The 22,177-nt window shown below is 44.9% G+C and overlaps 1 protein-coding gene and 1 long non-coding RNA gene across 6 annotated transcripts in view; one reads left to right on the forward strand and one right to left on the reverse strand.

Annotated features, from left to right (window-relative positions):
* Positions 1 to 22,177, reverse strand: part of LOC144124443 (uncharacterized) — a 48,651-nt gene that overhangs the window by 22,901 nt on the left and 3,573 nt on the right. Inside the window, exons 2-5 of one of the 5 annotated variants that reach the window (XM_077657101.1) lie at positions 15,421 to 15,532; positions 13,099 to 13,245; positions 5,382 to 5,467; positions 2,202 to 2,804 (exon numbers count right to left, since the gene is read on the reverse strand). In XM_077657101.1, coding sequence (XP_077513227.1) covers positions 2,796 to 2,804; positions 5,382 to 5,467; positions 13,099 to 13,245; positions 15,421 to 15,532 — 354 coding nt within the window. In that variant the 3' untranslated portion in view covers positions 2,202 to 2,795. Of the gene's footprint in view, positions 1 to 2,201; positions 2,805 to 5,381; positions 5,468 to 12,914; positions 13,246 to 15,420; positions 15,533 to 22,177 lie in introns of those variants that run through there. The other 4 variants (XM_077657100.1, XR_013313172.1, XR_013313171.1 and 1 more) reach the window with 4 other exon arrangements.
* LOC144124445 (uncharacterized) lies at positions 8,929 to 13,127 on the forward strand. Its single transcript, XR_013313174.1, has 3 exons — positions 8,929 to 9,651; positions 10,426 to 10,566; positions 12,991 to 13,127. It is a non-coding gene; the product is annotated as an uncharacterized LOC144124445 (long non-coding RNA).

The raw sequence follows: 22,177 nt of genomic DNA on the forward strand, positions 1-22,177 counted from the left end.
GCCGAGCCGCTGACGCGCCTAACAAGGTCGGACACACCTTTCACATGGGAAGCAGCGCAAGAAAATGCATTCCGCAGCCTTCAAAGTTTCCTGCAGGCGCCTCCCGTTCTGGCTCACTTCGACGTAAACGCCGACACGGAGCTCCATACTGATGCCAGCAACATCGGCTTAGGTGCTGTCCTGGTCCAGATCCAAGCAGGTCAAGAACGGGTCATCGCTTACGCAAGTCGATGTTTGTCACCAGCCGAATCAAACTATTCCGCTACCGAGAAAGAATGCCTTGCCATTGTATGGGCCACTTCGAAATTCCGACCGTACCTTTACGGCAAAAATTTTAAGGTTGTGACCGATCATCATGCCTTATGCTGGCTCGCAAGCCTTAAAGACCCGTCCGCTCGCCTCGTCCGATGGAGTCTGCGGCTCCAGGAATACGACATGGCTGTCGTGTACAAATCCGGGCGCAAGCACTCTGACGCCGATTGTCTGTCCCGCGCCCCAGTAGATCCTTCTACCGACGCCTGTAATGATGACGACATCTTACTGACTGCTCTCAGCGCCTCCTGCCTCGCTGACCAACAATGCGCCGACCTCAAACTTCGAGACGTAATGGAATTTCTCAACGGCAGCAACACGACCGCCCCACGCGCTTTCAGGCGCGTGTTGCCATCTTTATGCATCCGCAATGGTCTTCTGGTCAAGAAAAATTTCGCTCCAAACAATACGCAATACCTAATCGTCGTACCGTCTAGCCTGCGCAATGAAATCCTCCAAGCCTCCCATGACGAACCCACTTCTGGACATTTGGGCGTAGCCCGTACGCTAGCCCGAATCCAAGAGAATTACTACTGGCCTCGTCTCCGTGCTGATGTCACTCACTACGTCAGAACGTGCCGAGCCTGTCAGCGTCGCAAGGTACCGTCAACCAAACAAGCTGGGTTCTTGATGCCCATTAGACCACCCACAAGGCCCTTCCAACGAATAGGAATGGACATGCTGGGTCCGTTCCCACGTTCGAACTCTGGCAACAAATGGATAATTGTCGCGACGGACTACCTTACCCGCTATGCAGAAACGTCAGCTCTACCCAGCGGCACCGCTTTAGAAGTCGCTAAGTTCTTCGTGCATCAGATCGTACTCCGCCATGGGGCACCTGAAGTGCTGATCACTGACAGAGGCCCTGCGTTCATGGCTGAGCTGCTGCAGGAGATCTTGGTTTACAGTCATACCGACCACCGCCGAACAACGTCGTACCACCCTCAAACGAACGGGTTGACTGAAAGACTGAACCGAACCCTTTCTGACATGATTTCCATGTACGTCGATATTGAACACAAAACGTGGGACGAAGTGCTTCCTTATGTCACCTTCGCCTACAATACGGCCATGCAAGAAACAACGCAGATGTCTCCATTCCAACTCGTCTACGGCCGTGCAGTGACGACGATGCTCGACGCAATGTTACCACATCTGGACGACTCTAACCTTCACACTGATACCTACACGTTCCTGGAACGCGCCGAAGCTGCTCGCCAACTGGCCAAAGTTCGAATTCAGGACCAACCACTTCGAGATGCAGATCGCTACAATCGGCGCCGTCACGACGTCCATTATGCGCCTGGCGACCGTGTGTGGGTGTGGTTCCCCATTCGGCGACGAGGACTGAGCGAAAAACTTCTCCATCGCTACTTCGGACCATACCGCGTGGTCAGGTCATTGGGCGACCTCAACTACGAGGTCATTCCCGATGGATTTCAGAAGTCCCGACGGTCCCCGTGCCCTGAAGTGGTTCACGTGGTCCGCCTGAAGCCTTATCACGATCGGTAGCCTCGCCCACTAACCCCGTTCAGTCCTTCCGACCTCTCCACTCACTCCCAGCATCGGGACGATGCTTCTTTTTGCCGGGGAGTAATGACACCGCCAAATCATCGTCGTCGTTCTACTAGAACCACGAGAGCGCGGAATGCGCGCGCGAGCTGGCCTTAAAAAAAGAAGCCGAAGTGTCTGTCTGCGAAGGCTCCGCTTTTGGGACTGCCACTGACGTCCGCTGCAGTCACCTACTCCAACCGAGCTGTACCACCCGTGACAATATGTAATTTACATCGCTCACAAATGGAATTCGCCAGCGAAAACTAAACTTAACAGTTGAAACTCCATTACATTGAACTTAGTTGCATCGACTTATTTTTTATGCCGAATAATTTTTAAGCACTGTAAATCTACAATGTGAATGTGTAGGAAAATGTAAGGCTATATCGTACAGAATGGGAACAGCTCTTCGCAACCTCGTTCAGAAGCATAAAACCGAAGATGGTCGTAGCTTAGGAGGTAAAGGCCGACTAACGGGTGATCTGAATTCCAAATTGAGGACATATTATGGCCGGGCTCTCAAGACGCATGAAGGAGACATAAACATGAAGAGGGCAGTCATGGCCACATACCGCCATGTGATATCTACAGATGATCACTCTGACCACTCGTTGTGCCCAACTGGCAGGGATTCATGGTGGCGGCACAATGCCGCTGTTGCAAAAGGAGATCGAGCACCCAAGCGCAGCTACAATTTGCCACAGGATGTAGCTCGTGCACTGCTGCCAGTCTATGAGCGGCTCTCTGAAGCAAAACTGCTGAAAAGGTGTTTCCGCGGGAAAACGCAGAACTCCAATGAGAGTTTTCATTCGGTCCTGTGGAATCTGGTGCCAAAAGAGCGTCGCTCCTCACTGTTTGCCGTCGAAGCAGCTGTCGCTGAGGTGGTGCTTCGCTTCAATACAGGGAGCCAGAATGCAGCTGCCGCAATACTAGGCGAGCTAAAAAGAAATATGCCAAGAACAGGCCTCAAGAGGGCTATGGAGAAAGATGTTCGTCGAAGTCTCAAATGTGACAAGAAACATGAAAGTTCAGTTGCGTTGAAGAACGGTGTGAAACGAAAGCACCGGGACTCGATGCACCCAGATTGTGCTCCTGGGGCATACTGATTGCATTTTCTAGCTCTTTTTAAAGTTTTGTGTGAATAAATAATCTGTAAAACGTTTTTCTTCGTTTTCTGAAAACTATTTTTGACCATGTTGCAGGTTTGGAGATGCGATATCTCTGGTTCTACTTATGCTATTGCTATAATTCTTATTACACCAAAGGCGTAAAATCATATAGAGTGCAAAATTACAAATAAATTTGTGGTACTTTATGAGAAAACTTTTTAAAAATTACATGTTTTCTTGAGTGCCTAGATCGCTTTCTGGTCTCTAAACTTTGACAAGCACTAACTTTGGTTAAAATGGGACCAGAAGATTCAAACTTGATTTTTGCATTCTTAGTGTGTTCTAAATTAATTTGGTAGGCCAATTTTTATTGTAACACCTGTAGTTTTACAGATAGCTCACCTCCAAACAAGGAAGATAAAGTGCTCAATATCTTCAAAACTAGATTACATATAGCAAATATATATGCACATTTGAAATCAGCACAAAAAACTACATTAACAGTGCAACTTTCATCAAAATCTTCCAGTAAATAAAAAAAATTGTCTTAAGACCAGGGTCCCCCCTTAAAAACATTCCGACATCTAACGTGCTCAAAAGAGCAGTTGATGGCTTCTTAACATTAATTCCAGTAGAAATTTCACGATGAGATTGCTAACTTATGGCGAACCTTTAGACACATTTAGTTGTATTGACTGAAACTGCATTGCCTCCACTGACAACAATAGCCCGAAAATACTTCTTGACCTCATAATGTGTTCAGCTTTGGTGCACTGCCCCATCATGGCGAGGCAGACCTTTCTCGGGAACAACGGCAGCCTCTGAAGAGATGGCGGCAGCAAATATTGGCCACATAATCACTTGGTCAAGATTTGTCCCGAGGGGGGATGCTGGTGTTGAGATCACAAAAAATTCCGAAAAAGTTAATTTTTAGAAAAATTTTCTCGTACTATATGTAGTTCAGGCTATACCCGGGCAAAATATCCGCATTCAAAATGATCCCAAAGTATGAAACAAATGAATACTTACAGAGTAGCAAAGCTGAAAAACTGAGAGCGAGCTTCAAAATTAATGTTCCACCTCAAGTAATAACAAATTCAGGCCTGCTCTCCGATCGCCATTTTGCTACCGTACAAAGCCTCGTTCTACGCCCTTCTGTTTGACACTTATCAAAAGGCCATCACATGCACAGCCAAAGCTAAAGGTGTTTTCCCACATATTAATTTCATGCGACTCAATAAGCTCAAGCCTCTTTATCTCCGTTCGTAATTTTAAAAATACAGTCTCTGCCTTATGGGAGTTTTCTCTGGTGTGCCTTGGGCAACTGAAATAAGCTTGGTATCAATTTATTCGGAAGGACACAGCAACCGATTTTGTGCGTTCTATTCATATTCTTTTACCAATGTATTTTCACTGAAGCAAGTCTAACAACAGCATCGCCGCACAAGTGTGTCTTGGGTGAAGCAATTCTGCAAATATTTCAAGATTTTTTAAAAAAAATTTCGCTAATGGCCTGCAATGAACAGCCAAATTAAAATCATAAAACTGCTTATAACTGAAACTGTGATTGTGCTATTGACACTAACTGCATATTTGGACTCTACATAAAAAAAAACTGATTTTAATAAGAATCATACCATATATGAAAGAATTTTTTAAGGCCTGCATTGCCCATTATAACTGCAATAATTACAACTGTAATAATTATAAGAAAACTTAATCACATTTTATTTGTTTTGCCCCTGAGCTACAACAGGATGCACCAGAAAGACATGAAAAGTAGTCAAACTCTAAAGCCTGCATACTCAACGGAAACGCCCAGTCGTCCGAGGTGTGTAAGCTAGAGAAGCAATACTTCAAATCGCATAACACCGCTCCTTATCCAACATCATTCTCGCATCATGCCCTTAGCTTCCTGCTTATTCAATTTCAGCTTTGACTGCGTGTAACTCGCATTCAACTGTCAGTTATCTATGCCTTGCATGCGAAGAATACTGACCTTTTTCGGTTAAAACCAAATTTCCGAAAACGAATTCAGCGTACTTTATCTCTTTTTTTTGTTTTTTTGAGGTTTCAACCGAAATGTCCAAGCCCTAGTTACAACATACATCTTGGTGCGTTTAATACCCGCACAATTTCTTTCATATATTATGCATGCAGTGATATGACTAGCCAAGCTCCTTTAAAGGAGCTGTTGGAGCAGCAAAAAGTGCCTTTTGACAAAGATATATGTAACGCATTTTTCAGTGTATGTCACATTTTTTGTCACTATTTTTCGTCGGTGCGACTCATATATGCCGAAAAATGTCACGCCAGTGCACACAATCTTTTGCCATTTTGAGTAACTATGTTTGAAATAGAAATCAATGTGTAAAAAAGAATCATCATGTTATTAGACAGTTTTACCATGACAGGTACCGCGATCTGCTTCTGTGGGAAGTCAGGGACCCAACTGCACTGCTCAATGGCCGGTGTGCGCTCCTCAAGGTTATCTGTGGATGCGCAAATAGCTCACTGCAGAAGCAGTTCACGACAGCGGAATGCGGATGGCGCTATGCTAAAACTAACGACCAGACTGAATGTGGCGGCGGCACAAAATACACACCACTGCCGCCGCATACAGTCCAGTCATATTCTCGAAAGTATCGATTTCAGCATTGCAGGCTTCGCATGCGTTGTGTGATCTTCATACTCAGCATGACGACGCCTGCAAGGTGAAGAAGCTACGATGCAAAATTGAAATTGCATGCCACTATCTGCCTCTTTTTTGATCGACCAATGAAGTTAACACTAAAATAGACGAAATAAGACATTTGCGGTAGCCCACTGTTTCCCTACTTTAGCCGATCAAGGACGAGGAAGGCCTGCACTGTTTGTGAATGTTTGCGCCATGCGCATTTTTAGCATGCCCTCCACACGACAGGATGACCAGAGTAAATCCGTGCGTGCTGCCGGCCTATTTCGCTTCTCTGTTTAGATTACGCAGGGTGACAACAGGCCCAGTCAGCATGATATGCAGCATGCATACATTCGCAAAGGATAAAACGCAGTGCCCGAGGATTCTGTCCTTAAGAAAACAGGAAGTTTTGGTGCAAGCCCAATTGGCACAGATCACTCGTATTTTGCCATAATGTAGAAGCATGTAGCAGGCTTTGTCTTTTTGCACAGTTTGGCGCAACTGGTGCAGCAATCACATCACTGTGCATGTCATGTGTACTTTGAATCTTAGTTTCTATTCTATTTTGCCATAATAGAAACATATATAATGATTTGCAAGACATCGGTAAACGAGGGGCGCCATAAGGAGTCTGCCTAAAGGGCAGTTCACATGCAAACGATTGAGCGAACTGAGCGACTCGCGGCGTGGCACAGCGATGCTTTTCGCAGGGCTCCGTTTCACATGAGTCACTACATAGCGTTTACTGCCGCTGCGTATCCCAGTGCTGCTGGCGAAGAATACGACCTCGCGGTTGGTTCCTGTGGTTTGCAAACATCAACACGGACAATGTTCATGCATTATTTTTCCAGGATTGCTCAAATTTTGTTAAGAAATAAACTTGTTTTTTAAATATCAACTACATCTTATTTGATGCCAATAATATCACTTTTTAGTTTGTACGTGCGTGTCGGAAGCACGTGTAGTAAACTAACATTTGTCTTTCCCGCACGAATCATCTTCTTGTCATGTGGCTTTTCCACCGTGCAGTCATTGGTCAGAGGGCAGAGATATTGCGCTGTCGCTATGAAGATTTCCATCTTGTTGGATGGAACCCCTTCGCTCTGGTCGGCCGCCGCGACCGGTTGAAACAGGTTTTTATGCCGCGGCAACAGGAATCGCTGCCATTTTCACTTGCATGTGAGGCTTAAGGCCAGGATATTAATTTTACTCATACGGTTTGGATTCAAAGCTGAATCATGGCTATGAGATATCAGATGAGACAACAGTAAAGGCATTTGAGGCATATGAAAACTAATTCAAGTTCTGCTCCTCCACTACTGCTCTGGCAGCTTTTGAGGCTGGCTGGTAAAAAAGTTTGAGTGAACTGAAATGGCAACACATTTATTAAAAAGGTTGGAGTGAACTGAAACTGCAAAGCATTTATTATAGAGTAATGAGGTTTTGTCCCAGGGGCCACGAAAATCTACACATAATTATAAGCGGTACCTACCACACTATAGCAAAAACGTTTTGTTCAGGTCAAGACAAATGCCACATTGGTAGTTTCCCATTCAAAAACGCTCTATCACTGAACAAAAAGCAACCCACTCAGTCCACTGGACGCTTAGATTAGCTTCAGCCATAGAGTTCCTTAGTGTACCCTAGAGGGAAAGCTGGCGGCTTTTCACTTCATCCACCATGGACGCCCGAAGCATGCTGGGAAGACAGCAAAATGGATTGACATCTAGTGGCTTGCTGACTGCTACGGATTGGATTTTTTTGGTTGTTCAGTTTTGCTTTCACTACTGTAATTTTCACTGATGTTTTGTGAGCCTTGTGGTTGTGCACTGCAGCTACGCATGCAGTTCACTTGAGATCCGAAGCATCGAAAGGCGCTTGACTGGAAGGGAGCTGAGCACAGTGCGTGGTGCCTGCTAGGCCTACATTCCGTTCACCCCCTCACTGGGAGCCGTTTGTGCAGCAAGCTGGGTTTTGCTCAGCGGGAACCTGTGCTACCTGTGTGTTGAAATGTGAGAGAAGGGGACAAGATTTTTTTCTGTGTGAAATAATAACGCAACAGTCCGCTTATGTGACCACTGTGCACATTTCTCATAGGAGTCTTGGAGGCAATTCAAAAGCACAAAATTAAGCACTTCGACAAGCGCAACTTATGATAACCGTACTCGCCGAGGATTGCGTTTAATTGGTTCATTTCGAAGACTGGCGATGTCCGCACATTGCATGCAAGAATGACTTCCACTTTAAGAATCACTTCACACAAATACCTGCATGTTGCACGTGTCAGCATGATCACGGCCGTAACTTACTTGCCGTAGGAGAGGTCTCGCTTCCTAATTACGTTTTTCTTGGAAAAATCTGTAAGCACACTGCCAGGACATGCCGAGAGCCGGCACGTAGTATGCGCAAACTAGTTTCTCATAGAAAAGCGGGGGCTCGGGCAAGTTTCTCATGGAGCGAACAAGTATTGTATGCACGGACATAAGGCACGTCCTGCAATAGCAGACTACACCAACGAAACATTTATATATTTCATAACACGAAAACAGAAGCTTCTAAACCGCAGTATTTTAAGTGCTAATACTTTTTTGAAAGAATATTGGATGTGAAAAGTGTGTCTCTTAACGCAAAAATTATTTTCCACAGTTAGCTACACTTGGCGGCCTTCTCTAGCCATGATCAAATTCGGTTATCGTTTGCTTTTGCAATGTACACTAAGCATATTTTATTACAGGACATACTGATTGCAAAACAATGCTTCCTTGCAACATACAATTTCTGAAAATTTCTGCAGTCGTAGTCATGTTTTAGGGCCCAGCCGAGTGCACCTTGCTGTCTTCCCGGCATTCCCACAGGGGATGAAGTGCTCTTTCGTGGCTCCTTCGCAAACTCACATAGACAGTGGCGCCAGCTTTCCCTCTAGGTAATATTTAGAAACTTTATTGCTACAGCAGACCGCACGCAGTGCAATCGTGGAGATTACTGCGAGCGCTGCCGTGGAACTCTGCATGGGCTTGTTATCAGCGCAGCCGGAAAAGAAAAAGAACAATTTTGGCCTGTCGCTGCCTCCTCACGGCACTGTGAATGACCTCATTTTCCACCGAACTGAAAAAATCCTCGAAAGCGAATTAAAAAATTGTAGCCTAAGCCGCAGAGCATGCGTTCATGGTAAAAATTCATGCACTCGCATTCCCGCCGGATCAAACTTTGACTGCTGCGTAACTGGTTGTTGTGTTTCTTTTAGGGAGTAAGCAGCAGCGCACCTTAGGAGCCCTAGTGGTACGCAGAGAAGCATACTTGCTGTTCCGCACGATCGCCAAGTCGATTCCAAAACCGCGTTATAACCAGTATTTCGCTTAAGTAGTACAGTTGCACACTGAACCCCACGAGGGGCAGACTGGCGCCCGGCAAAAACCGCATTATATCCAATACTGCTCTATAAGTGGTCATGTTTTAAGTGGTCTCCACTGTATCACAGTTCTTGCATGTATGACATAACCTCAATATTGTGAAATCTGAAATGTGACATCATATCCACATTTTGGCCATTGAAATAATTGGTCCGTTCGATTCGGCCTGCAGGACATGCACCAGTTCACGTCAGTTCAGATAAAGTGCCGTGCTCATGCAGCGCCAGTACAGCAGTGCAGACCTAGCGCGACACTAGCGCCGATTGGAAACGAACGTAAAAGTGCAGATGTCGTGCAGGCCTTCTGCTCTTCCTGCGCTCTTTGGACGTCGGTCGCCGCGCTGCTTCGTGTGTGTTTACTGTGCGGAAGAGAAAAAATGAACTGCGGCTTACTGCCTACTGCCATGCAGGCAGCTATGGACCTTGCGGACTCCGACAGCGACAAAGAGGAATTCAACGACTTGTTCATGATTGCAACGAAGTTAGTGAGGCTACAAAGGAACCGTGTACCGCGGTACTGCGAGGACGTTGTCAGCAAATATTATGGATTCGAGTTCAAGCGTCTTTCACGGAGCACGTTTGATTCTGTGGTGGGTAGCTTTAAAATATCGCCATTTTTCCCGCACCCAATGGGAGGCCGTCCGCAAATAAACCCAAGGGAAACGTGCCTCAAAGTTCTGAGTTACTTGGGCATGCAATGCGACATGTATACTCTCTAGCAGACCGTTTTGATGTTTCTGTATCATGTGTGCAAAAGTGCATCGAAATAGTATTGCACTTTTTGAACAACAGTAGGAGTGCCCGTTTTCTGCGCAAACAGGTTGGCCATCTTCACCAGTCACAGGAATAATGAACGTGTTAACGCGATTCACCATCGCGTACATGCCGCCGCCGTCTGCTGCCATGGTGCTGTCTGCAGCTGAACTACTGCACGAAGTCGGCACTGCCAGCCGAGGAAGTGTAGAGTTTAGCTGAACTAGACCTGCATGACGTCTGCACTTGCTTAAAACGAACGGTGACGTGCGGAGGGCGCTAGGGTGCACTCGTGAAACGAATGGAGAAGTGCAGCACGAAGAGAACTAGTTCAGGGAGTGCAGGCGAATCGAACGGACCTAATACCTAAAATACATGTCAGAAGAAACTGATGTACATAGTCTTTACATATGCAGAATTCTATGCAGTGATACCCCTCAGAAAAGGGCACCTAAAAATCTGGTGCTCCAACTCCTAATGCCACAGGTATAGCAAAAGGCCCCCAATAATTAAGTTCCACAATATTTCACTTTTTCAGTTTTTAGTCTATTTTTATATATGCAGGTGCAATAAAGCAATGGCTTCCACTTGTTTTGCATTTCCCCATTTAGCCTTCAACATCTGGAAGGAGAAACTAGAAAGTGACACCCGCAGCCGCTTCGTATCCAAAAGAAGTGCAAGGGTGTGTCAACCCTCTGGGAAAAAAGTGACCTACCTACAATGCCATCGCTCTGGCAATTTTGTTTCAAGAGGTAATATACAGCACTAAGTCACTTTGTTACGGTTCAAAAAAGCAACTGTTGTCATCAAAAGAAAATTAACTATAACCGCAGTGTCTGGGGCATTATTAACCAGTGCTTACGAAAAACCCGCTAGGAGGAGTAGATTTTAATTACAGAGCAATTATCGACCTGAGCGAAGCCACACAGCTATGCAAAGGAAACCTACACAGCTTTCCCAGAAGCTTCACGGTGGTACAAAAAATTTGTCATTGGCAAAATAATGAACAACTTAAAAGACAGAACAGTATTCGTGTAACGAAGTCAAAAACCCCACGCTAAAGTAGATTTCAATAAATGAGTAAACTGCAATTCGCATCCACCTGAGTGCAATGTACAGCTACCGAGGAAAGCCATTTACACTTGGAATTGATGAATTTGGCCTTGCACTTCCATCTGCCAGCCATCCTGGTACAGCAACTCCCCTGGACCAATGGTGATCAAAGTAATTCACAAGGGTAGAAACTTGGGCGAGTCGGTAACGGTGATCCTTAAAGAAACGCTGAATCGAATTCAGCGTTTCTTAAAGAAACGCTGAATCGTGCACATCCGTAGATCCTCTTTCACCTGTTTTTCATTATCTTTCTGGGCGCATGCGCCTGTTTCCCCTCACGGATTACGTTCGTCTTGGCCGTCCTGGTTTCTTTCAGTCGGAAGTTAGCGCCTGTGTTGTGTCTGTCTTTCTCTGTCCCTTTGTCCCGTTTTGCGCTACTCTCACTTTCCAGTGATCAAAGTACCAAGCCAGACATGCAAACTAATTTTTCCAGCCAAGAAGCTTCTAAAAAAACTGTATGGCTTTCCTTTGCAGCCATAAGGACACTAATAAGTAATTGCACCCCAGCTGAAACATTACTGCGAGCTATGGTGATGGCTGCAGCAATAGAAAATTTGAATTGTTTTAGCTATCATTCAACACACAGTTCAGATGAAGCATCTAGAAAGCTTAATTTTACACTCAGCTTTCCCACATAGTTATATAACAGAATTTAAGTACACATTTCCCACGTTCCAAAAGCATGAGCTGATAGTACTTAAACCATGCACAAATAGCTAGTAAGGAACCACTGCTCTCACTGGTACATAACTCGGAATTACCATTACCCGAGTTAGAATCACCATAAAACGCACAAGTCTTCTGTGCAATGCAGTCAATGTCGCCATAACATAAAGCTATAATTTTAAAGATCACATTCTTCCAGCAAGAGAAATTCACCAAGACAAACTGATATTAGCAGACCTTCCTTTCATGTTACCCACAAGGAGCTTGAAATAATTTACTCCCTTTAGGCAACAAACTATGCCTCCAGTTTGTCAAAAGCAAGTTAGCATGAATGGATGAGAGCCATTTGTTAGCAAAAAATATAACTGCCCGGTTGTTCTAGATAGAGCGGTACTGGCAGACAATGAACAAGACAAAGAAAAGGCACAACTCTGTTGGACTACTATTTCCAAAGGCACCAATGCACACCTTTTATACTGTGACAAAAAACTAACAAGCAAAAGAAGGCATACTTAAGCATGTGCAAGGTTATCAAACACAGAACAACCCAATAACAATGTGGATCACCGCCGTTTTTTCCCCCTTTCATTATTGTCATGCACACAAAAGACAAGGGCAGACAAATGGGGGGGGGGGGCATAATTTTCTGGGCATGTAACATCTTGTGTGAGTGGTGACGATAGGAAAAGAAAAACAATTAGTTCCAATTCGATCATTAAATAAACTTCGCATAGGAAGCATAGGAACGCTCGACAATTTTTTAGATAATTTAAGTGGCAGGTGGCGCCATGCATTTTCTGCCTTTACACTTAGCTGCAGCTGGCGTGCCCGGATTCAGCCTTTCCACGTGGCTGCAGCTGCCGTGAAACCGGTAGTTCTCATTCACCAAGGCACCACCAGGCTTCAGAACAAACACAACGGCTTTTTTGCTAGTGACCTACATAGTGCTACCGCATGAAAAGGACAAGGGATTACTTCTCTCCAATTTGTCACCTGCCAACCATGGCAGGTGGAGGCCTCATCCATAGACAGGACGGCTTTTTTTTTTTTTTGCGAACAAGCGTCTAGTGGTGAAGGACTAAAAAGTGTGGAATCACATGCTGTTCTTGCCTTGTTAAATCTTTGGATAACCTCGCACACACAGAGCTCTGCATTCTTTTGTTTGTCAACTTTCTATCCAAGTACAAAGGTGTAGGTCAGTGCCTCTGGAAATGAAGCAGTTAGTTTAGCACAGTTGTGCCTTTTCCTCGTCCTGTCCATCGTCTGCCAGTGTGCTCTTTCTAGAATGACTGTAACCAAACGAACTAGCCGAGCAACATACCTTGCTGCCTGATTAGGTGGACTTGTCTGTGGCACACACGTATAAGCAGCTGGTTAACTCTGCATATGTTTCTTAGGCACAGGACAGCGAATGATGAAGTCGCAAGGAAGTGCAAAATGTGGAAAAGTCTGCTTTGCTGGAATGACTGTGACAGAGGGGAAGACCGGCATAACAGTTGTCTTACAAAGCACGCATCGGTGCCATGACTTCCGCTTGTGCCACTCACTGCTGTCCAACACGGAGAGAGCTGCCATTGCTGGTAAGAGAATAATTATCCTTCTTTCTTCAAAGATGAACAATGCTATCATTGGGCATCTGGGGTAGCGCAAATCTAAAAAAAAGGGGGGGGGGGGGGGGCATCAGAAAGGTCTACAAGTGAAAGGCCCTTTTCGTGTGTATAATGCGAAATCGCAAATGGCAAAAATATACAACTTCCTGTAGCTCTGTAAAGGTATACAGTGAAACCTCGTTATAGCGAAGAAGTAATGAACTGTAAAATAGTTCACTATAGCTGAAATTCATCATATAAAATTTCGCCAGAAATGTGCAAAACAGTGGTGTAATTTAGTCATTGAAGGGCCAGCAATTTTGGCGAGCCTTACTAGAGAAACGGCGGGACGTTTTCTCTGGTTCTGGTGGTGTTACAAAGGTGCTCCTGGCTTTTTCAAAGGCGACAGAAAACCGCGCGCCAATTAGGTTGGCTTCCCCGCACAGCACCGCAAACGAAGGGTTAATTAAGCACTGGCTACGATGGCTTCCCCGCATCACAGCCCTGCTGCGTGGAAAGCGGTACGTCAGAACAAAAGCTCTTGCTGTTTTCACCACCTCTGCGACAGGCGACATAAGGGCAGGATTGTTACTGCAAGCTTACAGGCACGTGCGCTGCTGCTTCGATGGCACTGCCGGAGGATGCCAGAGGCGTAAACGCATGCTCACTGCAGGACTGCAACCTCACGCCCCGTTGCAGGCGAGTGTGAGATAAAAGTGCAAACCTTGGCACGAACGCTTGCCGCATCACCACCAGTCGCTTGTGCAGTGCGACGAAACTTGCTACCTGCCATCCGAACGGGCATAGTTTGGCGCTGGGGAGTTCACTATATCCGTTTAATGGCCAACTGCATTCGATTTATATAAAGTAGAAACCGCATGTATCTGTCAAAAATATGAGAGGAAGCAACGGGACGCACTGGTGCTGCTGTGGGTCAGTCACACAAGATGCCTTGCACATCCACGCCGCTCAGCGTGGGAACCATCAAAACGCCTAGTCACTCTGCTTCCCCTCTCTCTCTTGTTGCCTTTGCGTTCTCCTAATTTGTTTTGTGAAGAACAAGATCAGTCTGCTCAGAATCTCTACACTGTCAGCACATCTCTTTATCCTGCAGCAAGGGTGAAGCAGAGCTGTATGGGGCATCGAGGGGGTGCACTCCTGACCTGTTTTGTTGATGCATGAGTTGAGGGGGCAAGGAGGAGCATCATTATTAATCACCGATAACTTGGGTGTTAATGAAGCTAGCTTAATAATTTTTATGGTCCTCTGATGAGTGCTGGGATACCGATCGGTCGCACGCTTTTAACCTGAGTATATACCATTTCTTGGTCCCTTGAAATGCTGCCGAGAACAGCCACAGCCGTTCCAGAGGCATGACTCGCCATGGTCGAGACCGGGAGCAGTTTACGATGAGGCATCTGAAGTACATGGTCAATGCAGTGATGGCGTGTTGGGACTCTGTACTTCTCTCCAAGAGAAAGTAAGCGTAGCAGGGGGCGGCAGAAGGTTAGATGGGCGGATGAGATTAAGAAGTTTGCAGGCAAAGGGTGGATGCAGCTGGCAAAGGATAGGGTTAATTGGAGAGACATGGGAGAGGCCTTTGCCCTGCAGTGGGTGTAGTAGGGCTGATGATGATGATGATGACTTCTCTTCATATCAGCCTTCTCTGATAGTCTTTTGCATAGCTCTCTTGAAACAGAAAGGGCACGTGCAAGCCATTTGTTAATGTAATTCTGAAACTTCAACTTATGTTTCCATACACCGCAGCGTCATTCCTCAAATTGCGCTCCTGTTTGTTTTCTTTTCCTTTACGCACTAACTCAACCCTCATGTTACAATTGCATGTTTTTTTTCCCCCCATTTTGCAGCCACTAAGGTGACCCTCATGTTAGAATTCTGGTCTCATTACATTTCAGTAAATAGCTAAATGAAGCAGTTCTCCTAACTTTTTTAATATATTGTCATCATTTCCTTCATTCTTGCAAGCCAAACTCAGAAAAGGAGTCACACTGGACCGTGTTCTCGATGGTGTGAGAGACCAAATGGATGGATCGCTCAACAGGATTCATCTGTTAACAAGGCAGGATTTATATAATATAATGAGGGACAACAACATCGGCCACCCCGAGCGCCTTCATGCGGACGATTACACCAGTGTTTGTATGTGGGTGGACAAAATGAAAAAAGAAGAGGACAATCCCGTCATCTTTTTTAAACATCAAAATGTTGATGACCTACCCGATGCCTTGGACAGGCAAGAAAGTGACCTCCTTAACACGCCAGACTTTATGATGGTACTTATGACGGAACCACAACAGCAGCTCCTGAGAACCATTGGGCCGGACCGTGTCTGTATAGACGGGACACACGGGACAACAGGTAAGCACTAGAAATTCTTTGCAAGTATGAGTACAGAGCAAAAGACACTGTCTACATATGCAGTTGGAATATGGGCTAAAAAGAGAAGACTGCGCATAATATTGTAGACTGTTTAAAAATTAAAAATACATAAAAATGGACAAGTGACCACTGGGAAAAAAATAAAATTAAAAATTACAAAAAGATTTTGTCCAACAAACCAGAGTTCATTTTGTAACAATGGGATTCAATATGTATGTGAATTCAATGTATAATGATGAAATAATTTTATAAGTAAATTTATAAAAACATTGTGCTTCCACACAAGAAGTTTGCCCGAAAATGTGTATTTCAGCAGGACAAGTCGCCTGAGCACTCCTCTTGTTAAAATTTGTTCAAGAGAATGGCAGACTTTGTGGAGTAGCTGTGCAATCACACGACCTCATCCAATTGAACCTCTCCGGCAAGAGTTGGCGAGCCCTCTGAAAAACACAGCGGCCACTGCCAGAGTACAGAAACAGTCTACACACACACAATTTTCTGGACTCCATGCTTTTGCACTGTCAAGCAGTGGCTGAAGCAAAGGGCTCCCCTACGAAATGTAAACTGTATCAAGCTTTTGTGAAAAGCCATTCTTGTGATCACTGGCCCTGCAGGCCCACACATTTTCGACAAAAGCTGCAGACAACCGTCATCGGTGGTCCAGATTAATGAAGCTATATAATGGAGTTGAGTTCGCACATGCCACAAGATACAGCAACGCTTTGGAGCTGAGGACAGTGGGAAATTAAAATGTGCTGAGAGAAACGTTGCAACTTCTGTCTTTTACATGTATGAACGCGATACCGCTAAAACTCCCGTTCGGTGGAAAACTCGGCATAATCATGACTGAAAAATCCTGACTGGTCAAGAGGGCAGTGATGCAAAAAAGCAGTTTGGCTGAAAAGAAATAAGATGGTCAAGTGGATCGAACCGCTGTCCTCGAGGTCTGGAGCCGAGCAAACTACCTCTAGAAAAGTTTGTTCAGGTGATAAACGAAGGCCTTCTATGAGCATCTCACAACAGTAGGCGAACTGGTTTGGTTTGGTGTACTGTGTTTAACGTCCCAAAGCAACTCAGGCTATGAGGGATGCCGCAGTGAAGGGCTCCGGAAATTTCGACCACCTGGCGTTCTTCAACGTGCACTGACATCGCACAGCACACTAGCCTCTAGAATTTCGCCTCCATGAAAATTCAACCGCCGCAGCCGGGTTTGACCCCCACATCTTTCGGGTCAGCAGCCGAGCGCCCTACCCAATGAGCCACCACGGTGGCATACAGTAGGTGGATTACAGTGCACGAATACTTAATTAGGGTCACTAATTAGAGTAAACAATCAATATGGATGATCTGTAATAAAGCAGTGTTATGGTAACAAGGTGCCCCATGGGACCACAAGGGACCGTAGGGGTCGTTTTAACGTTATTGCATCATGCTCTTAAGGTGAACTTAAATATTTGTCTTCGAGATTTTCTGCTGCACAGCACAGTGGAAGAAATCACTAGGAACAGGAAACCAATAGGAAGTGCTTGTGTGAATGCAGCTATACTTGGTGATGAATGAAAAGTGGCAATTGTCTTTTGAGTGTAATTTAGATTGAGCGCAATTTGGAATGTGACTGCTACATGGCCTTCTGCAAGGATCCTACAGGTGGTGCACAGTGCATGTATGTTCTGTAAAAACCGTCAAAACAATAATGACACTGGTATGGTTACCCCTGCTCTGAAAGGAAAAAGTACAGTAAAAACTCGTTGATAAGTTTTTTTTAATTGCAAGAAGAAACTTATTATCCAGGAAACCATATGATCCAAACCGCCTGATTTTATTAACTGTTGAATGAGATAAGAAGACATTTTTGGACAATTTCACTTTTTAAAAATGTCGATGGGTATTTCTTGGCACAAGAGCTGAACAGATCCTATCCCAGTGCTCGCTGAATTCAGTCGGCATTCGCACTGTCTTTAGAGCAGAAGGAAATTTTTAACACATCCGGTTCGTCGATGGCAGTGACGAAAGTAACCAAAATCTCTTCCTTGCCATTTTCGGATTCTTCGCTCCTTTGCTCCCGAGTACTGTGGGAAAGACACAGCGGTAGCTGATTGTAGCAGTGTTTCTGCATTTTAAGCTTCGTTTCCCTGACACGGCCCATTCGTATATAAGTGCATCGCTGTTGTTCGTAGAAACTTCGCCTCCTTTTACTTTTGACCACATTTGACCACAATCTGTCGAAATTTTTAAATGTAGTAGCCAGAAAATTGTGTTTTCCGGCAACATATTAACCGGGAAAAATATAGTGCAAGATCCAAGGGGCCATTTTTAATGTTTATTTATTTATTTATTTATGCATATACCTATATTGCCCATGCGGCATTATTGTAGGGGGATTATAAACATAGCAATATACAGAAGTCAAGGACAAAAAGAAAGAATACCAACCACAACAAGAACAAATAATAAAAAATAGTGTAACTAATATAACGAAACTCATTGAAAACATGCCTCAAGCAGAGCTCAGGAAAACACTGTAGAAGGAACATTGACAATTCTTTCAGGCCGACGATTGCATTTGTTTATCGTGAAAGGGAAAAAATGAATGGGTAAAATTCACATGGGCAATGTTCGCGATTTCGAGCGTAACAACCGGGAAATCGTATGAACTGGGAACGTATCAACGTTTTACAGTATTTCATCGCTACTCTATTCCACAGGCTATGACTTCCAGCTGGTCACCCTGCTGTGCGTAGACGAATTCGGGGCAGGATTCCCAGTCGCTTTTTGCATTACACACCGCATCGACCAAAAGGCGATGAAGACCTTCTTCGCCGCCATCAAGCAGAAGATTGGAGGATTAAAAGCTCGTGTATTCATGAGCGACGATGCACCTGCATTCTACAACGCCTGGACAGCTGTCATGGGCGACGCAGAGCTACGCTTGCTATGTGCCTGGCACATTGACAAAAACTGGAGAGAGGCGATAAAAAAGCACGTCAAAGAAAGTGAACTGCAAGCGTTCACTTATAAGGTATGACTAACAAATCTGCAAGCTCAGACTAATAAAGAGCACTAGTGTCAAATGCAAACGTTTCACAACAGCATCAACTTAAATACAAAACGAGCACCTTGTGATTAGAGAAATAGCCTGCAGCTGGCGACATATGAGCCAGTTATGACATTACAAAAATGGGCAGCAACTAGTGATACGCACTCTGGCTAAGGAAACCCTGAAACAGGCAAGAGTAAGGTAAAGTTATGGTAGTTGCCCATCAGGGAATATTAAATTCATGAACAGCAGGAGTCAAACTGCCCACTAGAAGAGCTCATAGTGCTGCAGAATTCGTGGCAGCAATCATATTGTGTGTTCTGGTAACATATTTGATCTTCTTTACTTTTGAGAAGCCTGACTCTTCATGCCATGCCTAAACAATGCAGTGCTTCTTCGCTATTATGTGATCCATTGGTCATATGAAGTGACCCACCAATTCAAGTAACCAATCAGTCGTGTCATAAATCCTAGGGGTCCTACAGCAAGTACAAAGCATTGCACTGCAGTGTCACACTGCAGAGGGTGAGGAATGTGGTGGCTGCAAGGCTGAACAGCAGGAAGGAGCACGATCTGTGGTGCCAGGCAGTGATGGTGAGGAGAAATAGAGGAGCACCATGGAGGGTTTTCAATTATAATGGAGCAAAATGGGAGTGGATAAAGCACGGCAGCACAAAAAAGCAACAGGGTAGTGCATAGGCAGTGCAATGTGGAAAGGGGGAGTACTATAGACAATGCAGAGTGGAAAGGTACTAACAGCAAAGAAAAGGCCAGCAATATGGCATGGCTTGGTGGTTGGGCAGCTTGAATAAGAAATGCAGCAAGCAAAACAAATTGGATGCAGATGTAAATAAACTACAGTTGACACATAGACAACACATGATGTAAACAATATCAGTTCAATGAGCCAATGTATCCACTGCATAATGTAAAATCTTGGGTAGGTTTCTGTAATGTGCAGCATAATGCACCAGCTAGCGAATATTACGTAAATTTCAAGATGCAGAAACTTGCGTTACACATCAAGGAATGCAGACAAACCTGACTACAATGAAGAGGTAAAACATCGCAATATAGTTCAGTGCAGACAAAAATTGTAACTTAAAATGTGATCAAATCCTCATGCAGGAGAAGCACAATTTAGTCAGTGAAAGGATGGTAACAGGGAGGGACCTTTTCGAGATATTTCAGCGTTGTTTCAAAGCCACTCGTGGCGACTTTGGAGCATGCAGAAACCAGAGCACCACATGTCATTAGGTTTGCTTCCCTGCACAGCACTACCAGCACACGATGGCACCAAATGAAGCAGCAGTTAGGCTGGCAGTGTTGCGTGAAAAACGAGTTGCCAGAATCTATTGCCATTTGCACCATCGTCGTGACAGTCGATGAGAGAATAGAACGGCTACTGGAAGGCTGCAACGACCGTGCCACTGGTTGCAAAGAGCAACATCGACAGGTGCGAGAGGCATAAACGCACGCAGACAGCCTGGTTATCAGTTGTCCACACCACTACATCTTCAGTGGCACTGTCAGCAAACGTGAGATAAGGCACGAACCATGGCACAAATGCTTGCCGCACCACGAGCAGTCACTTGTGCAATAAGCCAAAGACTGCCATCTGCCATCTGAGTGGGCAGTTCGGATCTAGGCAGTTCGACATATCTGTTTTTGTGACCAAATACGGTGAATGTATAAAGTTTGAATTACATGTGTTTGTCCAAATATTTCAGAAGAGTTTGATACAGCCAATAATGCGCAATATCCATGTTCATTACATCAGGGTTTGACTGTATCGGGCTATCTGCCTACTCTTGTGAATTCTGAAATGCCAGTACAATTGGGTCCATTTGTAGAAAACTTCTCTTAGTATAAACAAAGGAGGAGGAGAACTACAATGTAACACGAGAGGTCTGCCTGGTTGTCGGCCTGGCATGCTACTCCAGGTGAGGGTGAAAGAAGAGAAGAGGATGGTGAAAAGGGAGAGAGAAAAAGAAAGGGTGAATGTACGAACAAAGGTGACATGACCATCACAATGAACGTTGGTACCATGGCGCCAAATCTCAGAGCATATATCGGCGAATGAAAAACCCAGTTACAGCAAACACAGAACCGGCAACAACCCACATGCCAGGGCACGCTTCCATGAAAGGCGTCAATACCGTTTTCACTTTTAAAGTGAACGCCATGAAAAGGGAAAAAAAGACCAGAGAAAAAATTCTGCCCCTGGCGTGCAACATCACCATGGTGTCTGCATGCTGAGAGGCCACGGTGAAGCTTGCCCACTCCAGGAACAAATCTTGTGGCAGAGATGAAGTATGGGACACTCATACCTTGCTAACCTTTCTCCCCTTCAAACAGGGTATAAAGAATCTTTCTGTGGAGGGTGACAAACCGCAATCTTATCACACCTGAACAAAACTACCAAAAAGATGCAATCTCACCCTAGGCATGTTCATCAGTAAAGCCAGTTGTCACCTGGGACACATATCTTTATCACAGATTCCATAGAAGCCAGATTAAACGCAACAAGATGGAAAAGCTCAATCATATAGCCTGTGAAATTTTCACGTTTCATGCTTGTATAGCTCTTGGCCAAAAGCAGATAGGCAGCTGCGCCTGAGCTGTTAGTGCTAGGAGGGTCCCAAAAAGACCCTTTCATGTCCACTGCTATCATGCTAAGCTCACCAAGTGCCGCTTCACTTCATTTCACCCAAAAATGAACTCTTACTAAGATTAAACCTCGGCCGACATTGAATGTTTTCTGTGTGCAAAAACCTGCTGCCACTGCACCTGCACACAGTGCAGCTGTGATCTCTTGTGAAAGGCTGTCACGGGTTAGTGTGACAGCATACCAACACAATCCAAGCGCAGTAGACGCAGTGATGACAGGATGATGTTTTCTAACCCAAGTCAAGATGGGCAATGTAGTGAAAATGTGTCAGTGTCAGGCCAGGACAGCCCACAGCCATGCATTTTAACGTGCCATCATTTAGGGTACATTTTGCAGACAGGGCAGGGGTAATAAGATAACAAAGGGTGCTTCCCCATGTTTTCTTTTAATCCGTTTTAGCTTTCATAGGATTGGAAAGTTCCCACTGGTGCCCCCAAGCTATCTCCTGTTCTGGTTTTCTTTTCATAATTCTGGCCATGGTGGGCCGACCATTTTTGTTTTCACTGTCTTCTGGGTATCGGCAATTTGAAAAGCACTGCTTGCCTGCACTATAGTTTAAATGGGAACAAAAACGGTTGCCCCTAAAGTTATTCTTATTAGTTTCCAATGGCTTTTACTGCTCCTTTTGCCAAAACGTTAAAGCACTCAGACATATCATATTTTGAATAGACTTGCTGAGCATAAAGATGAACTATGTTCACACTGGATACCTAACCAATCAGAAAGGCAGCACGCAATCTAGCTGTTGCATCATTTACCCTGCTAGAAGTCGCCGCTATGATTTGGCACCATTGGTCAGAAACAATACTTTCTTGAACAGATCAAAACATTAAATACAGTAATACTTCGTTGACACATTTTCTTAAAAAGTTGCGCAGGAAAACGTG

This window comes from Amblyomma americanum, chromosome 3, assembly GCF_052857255.1.
Source record: "Amblyomma americanum isolate KBUSLIRL-KWMA chromosome 3, ASM5285725v1, whole genome shotgun sequence".
Classification (NCBI taxonomy): Eukaryota; Metazoa; Arthropoda; class Arachnida; order Ixodida; family Ixodidae; genus Amblyomma; species Amblyomma americanum.